Here is a 12,311-nt window from a genome sequence, read left to right as displayed (position 1 = left end):
AATGTCCCCTCCTTAAAGAAGAAAAGCTCGCTGAAATGATTTGACTGCTTTTTTCAGCCTCTTTCAGGTTAACTTTGACTTGAGCAAAAAAAACTGAGATATGAGGTACAATATCTTCTTGCTCTCTGACAGTAAAAAAATAAGGCACATTTAGACCAAGTAACAGAGGAGAGATAAATGGAGAAAAGAGATAGTTAGAGAGAATGTGACATGGTGACAGTGTTTAACCTTGGCTATGGCAGGATGATGCTGCCTGCTGCTTGTATAACAGCCAGAGTACAAGACCAGGCATGTGGATGGCAAACACAAGACTGATCGCTATTAGGGCACAGACATTAAAAAAAAAAAAGTTATTACTTGCTTTCCACCAGATGCACACTGTGGAGACAGAAACATGATGGCTGTACTGGCACGACCCAACTCTGTCTGCAAGTAGGGACACACCCCAAGAGACAAAATAAAACTTGACAGCGTCAACAAATGTAATATGACGCGTATCAATGTGTTGCCCCACATAATCCAATAAACCGATCCCCTTGAAACAGCAATGTCAGAGCATTCAAATCTTATCTCCGTTCATAACTATATGAAAGCTGTGTCCTCGTCGTGCCAAGATAAACAAACGGCTTTAAAGCCCCAGTATGTAACTTATTTGGCTTTTTCTTAGCAAAAATCAAATTGCTTTCATAAATACGTATTTCACTGAAGTCGAATCACACCCGCATACAAATGAAAGCTTTCTCGTACCTTAGAATGAGTTGTTACAAGTCGTTACAGATACATAAGTGGGCGACGCACCGAACCGAGGCGGCCATGTTGCATCACCATTTTTTACGTTGAGTGGCAGCGTTACTGTAGGTAACCATAGAAACTCAGCGGAGCTGTGGGCTCGGCCTGTTAAAACTGTCACCACTGTGTAGTGTGAGGAAGGACGGAGGCACTGGTTGCATTCAGGTGCAGTCAGGCAGACGGCCGTTGGCAAACCAACCGGATTTTACTCGACCAGAGAAAGACGGTAAAACGTGGGTCAGGTAAACAATACGACATCACCATGACAACATGTCACGCCTGTATTGTTCTGCCTCATGCTGGCGACCACTTGTTTACATAGACGCTTGTTTATCCTGTTACATGCAGCGTCTGTTGTCTGTCTGACGTCTGCCCAATTTCACGTGAATGCAACATCAAGAATACGTTCTGATATGCAACCGCACCGCTAGATGGGGGGAATTCCTAGCTACATATTATACCTTTACATTTCTACTAATTAACTTCTGTTTGTGGTTTACATCATGACAAAGCATGTTGGAGTCATATAACATGCAAGGACACGCACTTGTCATCGTACTGCAAGTAGCTACTTCAGTGTAACGTCACTTCTGATCCACCACGCATACACACACACACATAAGCATACCCATACAGTACACTGACAGACACACCTCTTTCAGAGGTCTGATAAAGGCAGATGTCTTCGTTCTTTTTGTCATTCCTCACCATCCTTTGCCTCTCCCTCTCTCCCTGCTTATCTTCACAATCATCCATGCCTGTGACACCGAGTCACACACACACACATCTTCAGCTTTTTTCCAGTGATAAAACCCCTTACAAAAGAGCTACTGGTGCTTAAGTGCAGACAGCAGTTCTGCTTGGGCGTCACATTTTTCTTGTTATCTGATCTCCAGACCCCTGCAGGAGGGTGGATAAAGTTTGGTTTTAGTGAAATGCTGTTTTATAGACGTTTGTCAGCGGCTGCGGCTCCTGCATGCCCCTCAGCCACTGACTTCAGTAAGTGCCTCTCTCTCTGGTTGTTTATATGGGTGTTAGAATGTGCTGAAAATACCTATCAGGTGATAACAATGGGAGTGTTTATGCATGTAGGTTCTGTATGCGTGTCAAGCAAATGGAAAGTTCGCTGTGGGTACAAGCCTGCAGATTCAATCATGCATGCTGTTGATGCTGATGTGCAGAATCAAGATTCATCTCATTGGCTATGCAGCTGGATGACACTACATCAACCACATCACATCTCACTATGTGTCAGGACATCAGTCTGTCTGGATAGCTGTGGGCTGGCCCGATGGCTCCCCATTGGGACAAGAGGGTGAGGGTTTGGTCAAGGGCCCGCAGAGAAAAGAGGAAGAGAACACAAAATAGAGATATTTTATATAAGAAAAATGTAAAATTAAATAAAATAAGGAGAGAGAAACTGAAGGTGAAGATGATGCAGTAAAATGAGAGGAGAAAAAGGGTGGGTTTGGACCAAGAAAGGGACAAATGAGAGGACACAAGATAGAGATGAGAGATGCAAGAAGCTTTGAGATGATGAGAAAATGGAGGAGTAGTAACTGCAAAGGAAAAATCCAGTTAATAGAGGATGGGAGGCAATATCCACTGAGAGAGAAACAGAATGACTCATATGATTCATGGGTTAGAGCAGCAATAGACAGTGAGGCCATTGAAGAGTGAAACAGGCAATAAGAGAGAAATAAAGAAAAAAACAGGGGGGAAAGAGACAAAGCTAAGACAAATCTGAGGAGCAGGCAAAGGGGTAATTTGCTCCAGGCTTGTTTGAGTCTTTGCCTCAGATGTCACGGCGTGGTGCCCAAGACCGGCCAACCGCCTCTGATGGTATTAAACTGGGCCTTTGGCGTGTCGGTTGCCAGTGCCATCCCCTGCCCTGCACTTTGCAGACAGTGGATGCTGCCCAGGGCTGTAAAACCCAGGAGAAATGTTCCTACTGCTGTGGCACAAGCCCAGAAAACCCTGCAGTGGATTAACTAGAGGCTGGCACACACACACACACACACACACACACACACACATATAGAGACACACATGCAGTTTGTCTCTGCTGCGACAGCTCAGCACATTTACATTCCATTACTTCTACCTGTGGCCATCCACCCACTCACGCAAGCACACATAACACCGGGCCGGAGAGCTGACAGGTGCTGAGGAAAGTGTCTGGATGCTGAGGGGACGAGACAGCTGCTGATGATGGGGATGCACTCGTGTCTTGCAAGACCGAGACTGACAGATATGAAGATGCAGAGATGGGAAGAGGACAGGGTGAGAAAAGAGATTCACAAACACAAACATTCAGTTTTCTGGCTCTAAAGAAATGTAAGTGAGAATGTATAGGGGTTTATAGTCAATTCATGGCCAACCCTGCTGTCATCTTGGTATACAGCACATCAGCCCTCGTCTCAGGAAGTGACTTTTGACACATTGGGGAATGCCACGATCTTACAAGTCAGCATTTCTTTTTTTAAACTTAAGATGGAGCTTCTGCATGCAGAGTAGAGACACACTGTTAATGCAGAGCAGGATTAACTCTGCCAAGATGTTCTCTTTGAAATGTAATTCCAATTTCATTTCAACTCCAGATGATGAAACTCAGTTTAGGCTTTGGTGGCCAGTTTTTTTTTTCCTTTTAATCAAGAATGCACTTCAGTCTAAAGTTTATGGCACAATGCCACTTGGTGCCATGACTCCCACCTACAAACCAAGTTGAGGGCCAACTACAGAATGAGAGACACAGAAAGCAAGGGTGGTGGTGTGGGATGGGGTTAGGGATTTAAACAGGGGGCAGAGAGTTGTAAACAACAGCAACTGACTGCAGACAATACCCTGCTTTATGTTATGCCATGGTCATATACACAGGGTGGGAGGCTGGGATAACAACTAACACAACAGTGTTACAGTGCTGATGCTCTAAAGCCTACTTGCTATGCTTTGTAATTCATTAAGCTGCAACAATGACTCGGCAGAGTGTGGGACCATATTTCTACATAACATAATAACCTCTCTGTGAGCTGGACTATTGGAAATAGAGCTTAAAAACATAACCTCATAAAAAACAAAAAAAACAGTCTAACGGCTGATAATTCAGAATTTGATAAAGCTTAAATGTAGACAGTTCACCTTAATAATGTTTCATGACTCACTGTAAACAAGGACATGGTGACTGTGCAGCACTCTGAACCCTCCTCAGCACCGGCTGAGCAAACACTGAGAACGCTGTGTCACTGAGTCTCTCTGTTCTGTGCGGTTTTTTACTCCAATAAAAACTGTCAGTGCACTGATAATATCATTAGCAGGGGATCAAAACTGCACAGGTGGGGAGCTGGATGATGGTTTATGACACAGTCCACTGTGTGGTAACTGACCAGCCTTAAAAACCACAAGGCAACCTCTCCCCTTTCTTGGATCATTAAAAATGCATCCCCTAGGGAGGATCGGGTGGCACCGAAACAAGCAAACAAAAACACTGCTGCATTAATAATGGAGTGACTCGGCTATATACACGCACAAGTACGCACATAGCCAACCCCCCCAATTCTGGAGAACCTGTCAGAGATAAACAGGAAGGGAAAATCATTTTCCAGTTCCAGTTATAGCTGGACTGTTAACAACAAAACATTTCATTTGATGGTTTGGGCTAAATTTTAGTGTACAGTCCATAAGAAGACTGATGGACTGTTTATGTCAAACTTTCAACTCGAACATCAACATAATGTAAATAAATAAATGATACAATGGTCGACACTATTTAATCATTCTTTAGGAGTCTTAAGTACTACTTTTGTCAAGATTTTTGGTTTTAGCCCTAAAAGAAGCTTAACCAAAGTACCAGACTGTTGCTGTGACTGAGCTCAGCCGCTGTTTTTGCTGGTCTAACCAAAATCTCAGTTGTTATATAGCTGCTGTTGCAGGGTGTTGGAACTCTCTCTGAACAAAACCCTGTTCCCTCCCATTATGCCCAGCGCAGCTTGCATAACTCGGAAGTTGACAGCCAGCTTCACCCATGCAGCTCACAGAGGGAAAAAAAATCAGAATTCAGGGCACAAAGGAGAAGATTTGGATACTGAAGAAAGTAGCGACTGAAATACTGTATGTACAGACACAGAAAATCATGTAAAATTAAAGTGGCAAAATACCATTTTGGAGTTATGTTGTTGTGGACTGACTCCAATGACAAATGGCTGGAGAAGGACTTATCTGAAGGGGCATCCACCAGACTAAGGAGGCTAAGCTGTAGCAATGCTGTTTCAGACCTAAATACTATGTACAAATGACATCGCCAAAATCCATGTCAGTATTGGTTCCAAAATTCGAGAAATGCTGCTGTATATATATCACCAGCCAGACAGACAGACTGCCCTAAAGTAGAGTAATCCTTTCCATCAGAAAAAACGGCTAAAAGGTCCTGGCTGAAGGCCATTTAATTTCAACTGGTGAAGCACAAGACTGTATTAGGTCATGCTCCAGATAAGGAAGATGTTTAAAATCACACAGATGTTTACTGTTTACCGTTTTATGTTGAAGCATGTGGGTGATGACATTGTTGGATTTGAACTGTCATGTACAGTACAGAGGGTAGGTCAGAAGTTACATCAAGCCTCCACTGTCATGTACTGTATTAAGAGCAGTGATGGGATCACAGAAATCTTCAAGTGAAATAAGTGTGTCTTAATGCTCGACAAGTATGAAGAAAGCCACTGGGATGGTATAAGTTGGCAATTTCTCTCTATGTAGGTCTCAGCGACTTTGTCTTCATGTTCTGCTCCAGTGAAAAACAAGATTAGTCTCTGAATTGGTTTGATGTACTGCAGCAGCAGCATCAGATGCAAACCAGCATATGGGGGACGTACACCAGAGGAAATATGTGTGGACTGTCTTTACATGAATCATGAGGAAAAGGAGTCAGTGATTGGTAACTAAATCTAGCTAAATATTCAAAGAAAGACATAGAGACATTTGTTCTCTATAGAAAAAGAAGGAACACAACCACCCCATCCATGCTAGAGAACACAATCCCAGTCAAAATATCTTGTAATATCTAGTAAACATCATTTTCACAAAAATGTGCAACAGATTATGTGTCTGAGCTCAGATCCATGCTACTAAGCATTCCTCAAACAAAGCAGCAGCACAATCTCACGGACAAAATGCCAGTCACTTTGATCCAGTCACAGGCAGGGGCTGATTTTCAGAACCACTTCAGTGGCCATTTAACCGCCACTTCACTCATCACATCTGCTTAATCCCATTAAAATATCATAATGTCTCCTATGAGGAAAATGCACTGTTACTCTACAGGCGCAAAAAGTATAAAAAGACAATATAAATGCCATTCACGTTGCAAGCAGGAGAGGAAAACAAGAGGAGACTGACACAGCAGACTTCATGCAGGGGGAGAAGACTTCTGCTGTCAAACTCCTGGGGTGCGGTTCGACTAAGAGAAAGAAAACACACTGCATGGAAAGAAATCAGCAACAAGTGAGAGATGGTTAAAAGGTTTTGGGATCAGTGTGCGATCAAGGCTGAAAATTTTCAAACCTGTAAGACCAAGACAAGGGAATAAAGCACCAGCTGAGATATATATGACGCCTTCAGATTTAACATTTTATACTCTGTGTCCTATCAGCTGCAGAGTGTAGTAGTCTACTGTAAGCACCAAAAGTGTGACAGAGGATTGAATCTACCACATTCATCTTATGCCAAAGACTGAACAATCAAACTAGCGTAGATACTACTGTCAGGGTTAGAGCCAGTTGCCTGAATGAACATGAGATCTGATTCTTCTCTGTAGGTCAGTGCCTTCGGAAAGGAAGACCGTCTTTGCCTTGGGTCGCTCACAGCAGTCACTTCTCACTGGGTCAGTCGGGACGTTACAGTCGAGTGAAAGGATGTGGAAGTAATCACTAATTTAACAACAAATTACCATGTCACTATCTTACTTTGGTGTATCAGCAAGTTAACATTTGCTTATTATCACTATACTACAATTAAAGTTACAAGAAATGGACTTTGCAGGTACTGGAAACAAAATGGGGACAAAGTGATGTGAAGTTTTTGAGGTAATCAAAGTTATCAGATTCACCATGATAATTGTTGTTGTGACATACCAGAAAGCCTGTGTTAACCTCATTGCAATGCTAAAAGAAAGATAGGATCACCAAACTCATTAAGATTCATCATACTATTGGTCTCTGTTTTACCAATCCATCTTGTAGATATTGAGATATTGAAGTGAAAACTTCGACCTGATGGCAGTGCCAACACAAAATTTAGGATATCACCAAAGTGACTGATTTCTCCTCTGGGAATCCATCCAATAGCTGTCAAGCTGTCGATAATGTCAACCTGATGATGGTGACAGATGAAAAGCCAGGAGATTACCATGCAGCCAGTGACATTTATCCTCTGGAGACAAGGAATGGCTGTGAAAAAATAAATTAATACGCAAGCAAACCAGCTAGACCAACCAGACTTGCCAGATTTCTTAACTCAATACCAGTGTCATCAGATCAATACATGTCTTTGGGAAACTGGAACTGTTAGTCTTTTTAAACTTAAGTCAGCAAGCATGTTTACAATATGTTGCCAAAGGCTAGTTGTGTATCATCTTCTGATCTTCTGATTCCTGAATTAATTAAACCTTCAAAGCTCAGATGCTGAAATTATTTATCCGCTTTACAGGTCAGGATGGTAAAATATGACATGAAGAGGAGGGAACGTCTATTAGATTATAAGATGGCAGTTTTTGTTTTGTTTTTCCAAGGCCTTCTCTGTAGTCTCCTCCAACAGGGGTCAAGCTGGACTTGTGCAGGGCAGAACGCTGAGAAAATAGCTTTGTCTCTTTCACTATATAGACGAACAAAAGACAGAACCCTGTTTGTTCCTCATGTGCAGAGAGGCGGGGGGCGTGTGATAGAGAAGTGGGAGGGGTGCATGTCTAATTGTGCGTGTGCGTCTGTGTAAAGGGAGGGGGGAGGCGGTGCCCCTCTTTAATATTCCATATGATGAACGAGCGTCAGTCCTTTTCATGGAAAACAGAAGCCTTGAGTCAACAGACAACAGAGCAGCATATTCCCCGCCTGTCCAAACTAAATGGGACACGTTCTACAGTGCTCAAATTCACTATGTAGTAAACACAACCGTCTCTAAACGGTCCTCAAGAAAAAGCACTTCTCAAATGATCAAAAATAAATTTTGTAGATGAAATGTGGTAATAGTTAAAGGCTTTAGCAAATACATATTCATTGCGCCAGGTAATATAAGGCATGAATCATTCATGACCAATAACTTTTAACATTAATAATATAATGAAGAAGGTGCAAACGTTTCATATGAAGATTGTATGCTTGTAAATGTGTGAGGTTGAGTCCTGAGAGTTATAAAGGATAAAAAAGTACTGCAGAGACAGTCGAGTATAATTAGTGAGCCAACATCACATTTTCTCCTGAGAATAACTGGGCTAATTGTTCTGGTTCGTTACAGCAAGTTAATAGGATTGATCCTCAACCTGTGGAATGTTTGTGTTAGCTCCAAATCCTTCGTACATATGATCAGTCGCAAGATCACAACTGCACTTTGATCATACTGTATATGTAGACACAAACACATCAACTGAAGATCTCAGAAATAATTGATATCACTGACAAATTACATAGAAAGGATGAAAAGGAACAGAACGAACTAAAGCGAGTTGTTTATTCCTACAGACATTAAGCTTATTGATTCCTAATGCTTGAGGATAAAGGCGAAAAAATATTTTCCATAATCTTCCAAATCCATCTTTCCAATCTACAAACAACACTGGTTGCATTGTGTCCAACTTGGCACTGTAAACCTTATCAAACTACTCTAAGGCATGATACAACAAAGATAATGGTAAAGCTATTTCTATTAATTGCTAAAAAAAAAAAAAAAAAATTAAAATAGAAGGAAATTGGTTTGTTACCAGGGAAATGACACTGGGCTTAATCACCACTAACAACCTTATTATGAAATCCCATTGGATGAATGCTAGCATGTAATGTCTAAATATATGTCTGCTGATATAATTGGGCATAGCGGTCACAGACACAGACACACACACACACACACACACACACACAAGGTCTATTACACGTGTGTAAACTATGCAGTATATTTGACAGATTCATATAGTCCCTACCACTGCATTGTACAGAGCATCCCCATCAAACAGTTAAATAAATAGGTTCCTGATCTAAAAGATGGTAATAGGGCTGCTTGAGAAAAACAAACACAGCATCTTGTGTGAAAACTGTGTGGGTGAAGTACCAGCATGACTAACACATGCACAGATGTTGTGCTCATGAACACGTCAATTTCCCAGAGGGTGATGCTTTGACCCTCAATCTCTGTAGCACAAAATAGCTACAACCTCTTCCATCAGAGAGCAAAAGCTACAACATATGATAATTCATCTACCATATAGCAGATCATATCAAAGATAGGAAACGATAAAATGAAAGCACGCTATAAGGTATTGAGAAGATAAAAGATTACTGATGTCAGATCATTTTATCACTATCAAATGACCTCATAAAAATATATGTGAAAACAGCAAATCTAACCACAATGAGTAGTTCAACAGTAACTGTAAGTACAAGCCCATAAAAAGGAAGCTCTGAATACAATATTAGCTCTTTGTTGTTTTAACCTACTTTTGAAAAGAGCAGCACAAGGGCTTTTATGCTGGATTGTGTTCAGAGTGTTTACACGATTTAGGCTTCCACAACAGTTTAGTACAGCACCCGACTTACTGTAATGGGAGAAGAGCTGAAGCGAATCTTTCTCTGTGGAGGGATGTCCTCTTTGTTTTCTTCTGGCAGACCAGCAATCTCTGTCAGATCAGAGCCCGGGTCGTAGACAATATCCTCGTCGTCCCCATAGAGGTCATCCTCAGGATCGGTGCAGCTTTCACCCCAACCCTGGTAGCAGGCGTCCCCGTCTGCGTTAAAAATCACACGCTCATTCCCAGTGTATTCCTCATCGGGTTCTTCCACCTGGTCATTGGGAGATTCAGAGGGCTTGTATTCTTTTGAACCACTTCCATCTTCCTGGCTTTCAGCTGGTGTAGTTGGAGTTGGCAGGAGCTCTGGAGTGGCATCTTCCAAAGCTTTGCTGGTAATCACAGTATCATCTCTCGGTTTTGCGGCTTTGGACACCCCGAGATCTTCAGTATGTTTTCTCGTCTCTGAAGGTTTCTCCACTTCTTCATAAGAGCCATTGACATGGCTTCCATTGGTGGTAGCCCCAGAAAGGTGGCGTTGATCTCTGGCTGCAGTCTCAACCTTGTCTGTTTTGTCTTGGGCTTCTTCCTCTTGTGGAACTGGTTTCAGTTCCGCCGTCTCTGCCCCAGGACTGGGACTCAGGAGGTCCTCAGAGGACGAGGATGTGGGAACCTTTCCCCCTATCCTGCCCCGATAGTTTCCACAAACAGGAGACTGTCGTGAATCATCCTCACTGACATCACCCCCATGGCGGTGGAATCCGTCTGGGGAGTAGAGGGCTCGTCTACTGACTCCTTTGTAGGGCGCACCCGGGGTCTGGTGGTCAGCATTTTCAAAAACAGCACTGAGCTGACTGACAGTCGGAGAGGACGCCTCTGTTCTGGAGCAAAGCGAGTCCAAGGAGTCTGTACTGCCTCGATTGGACCTTGCCCCTCGCCAGTCATCAAGGTGCTCGTGGGAACCTCTTTTATCGCGTCCATAGGGAAAGACTGGTGACTGGGACTGGTCACGTGACTGCTGCTCAAACAGCTTCCTGGTTTCAGAGAACTTGGCTCCAGCGCCTCCGACCCTCTCAGCTGACGAGGAGTGCTGGAGTTTAATCACTGAGCCGTCAGCCTTGTTGATGAAGTTGGTGGGCTTAACCAGCTTCTGTGGAGAAGTTTCTTCTCGACCCCTTGTCTTAGATGGTACATTGTCTGACCCCATCTGCATGAACATGTCCTTAATGCGACTGACATGACTGCCATACTGGCGGCCCCTCGGTTGTTTCCGCTCAGGGTCTTTGGGCTTTGAGTCTCCATCAATCCGAGGCTGGTCAAAGGCCTTCTTGAGTGCCTGAAACTCAGTCCGGTAGGCGTTACGGTGGGGGGAGGCACTCCGGAGGCTGGTCCTCTCCCCCGTGGCCTCCGTCTTCAGCATGATGATGTCTCTGGATGCAGAGGAGATGTCAGCATTGCCGTGGCCTCATTAGAACATGGGAGCGAGGAGTCAAAGTTTGACCTACTGCAGCGCTGCCTAATTTGACAAAGAAGATGCTATAGTTCTTTTAGGCCCATTCACACCTGCAAAGATAAAGAATTGACATTTGTTAAATATAAGCATTTTGTAGCACTACATGAGTTCACCAGAGATGATTATTTTACTATGAACACAGTGGCATCGCTTTAACTGAGAGTGGCACTTACACATAAGAATGATAAATATAAAGCCAGAAAAGAGATCATTTTCACCTTCTGTCAATAACACTATTCAGAAACATGTGACATAAAAGCTCTTAGTACAAGAGAACTATTTGTGAAAGTGTATTGTCCTCTAAAAGCACTGTGATGATGTTGTCTATTCAGCAGTGCTGTGCTGTTTACCTTCTCAGATCGATGCTATACACCTCAGTGTAAAGATGCAATATGTCTGCATTTAATGTGATGCTATAATGTTTTCCCCCTCTCCCCACTCTCTCCCCCATCACTGTGAGCTATGACCCATGTACGCTGCCACATCCCACAGCTTTGTAAACCATCACTGACATTACGTTGGGTCCTATTAAATGTCAGTGCTCAAACGAAGCAGTAATAGTATATAGCCATATACCACCATATACTGCTATATAGTATATAGCCTTCAACCTTAACTAAAAAAAAAAACGTTGTTGAATGTACCTAATGATGCAACATTTCACTAACGGTAAGACTTGCAGTTTAAATGTTGAGTCTATGCTTCTGCACTCTGCCCACCATAACACAGGGTTACAGCAGGTTAGCAGGCTAGTACAGAAATGAAATATCCCATATCCCCAGCCATTATTGTTTAATGCTGTTTGAAAATGCATTATCAAAGAGGGGGATGAAATATGACACAACAAAGCGTGGATAAAATAAAACATTCATCTGGGACATAGAGAATTCATTAATCTAAGTTGTGCTGAAAACCACAGCCTGGGCGGTATGGATGCAGCATCAGCAGCAGAAGCAGCAGCAGTGGCTGAAACCTAAATGTCCTGGTTCAGTATTCATTATTCACCATGCTGGATGGACTCTTGCTGGCCCATGATAACACATATGTGAAATCCTTGGCCACAAAAAAAATCCGTTTGAACTTGAGAAACAGCCTGCAGCTGCTTTGGCGGATATTGCACAGAGGAAAATAAAGTTAGGAGGTGAATTTGAGGATTTAACGTTTATGTCAGTGAGATGAGACAAACAGGCAGAGCCGCACATCAGCCACACCGCGCGCGCACACACACACAACATGATGACAGCTCAG

General features: G+C 42.9%; 1 protein-coding gene across 1 annotated transcript in view; it reads right to left on the bottom strand.

Moving 5' to 3' along the window:
• The window catches only part of ppp1r9a (protein phosphatase 1, regulatory subunit 9A), a 49,070-nt gene that overhangs the window by 36,015 nt on the left and 744 nt on the right, over window positions 1–12,311 (bottom strand). The window contains exon 2 of the mRNA XM_085792075.1: window positions 9,582–11,113. Within this exon, the coding sequence (XP_085648201.1) occupies window positions 9,582–10,970 (1,389 nt within the window). The 5' untranslated portion in view covers window positions 10,971–11,113. The remainder of the gene's footprint in view (window positions 1–9,581; window positions 11,114–12,311) is intronic.

The sequence above is a fragment of the Trachurus japonicus genome, chromosome 11 (assembly GCF_045865225.1).
Source record: "Trachurus japonicus isolate A0001 chromosome 11, Traja_1.0".
NCBI classification, from domain to species: Eukaryota; Metazoa; Chordata; class Actinopteri; order Carangiformes; family Carangidae; genus Trachurus; species Trachurus japonicus.
This window is presented reverse-complemented; position numbering and strand designations above follow the sequence as displayed.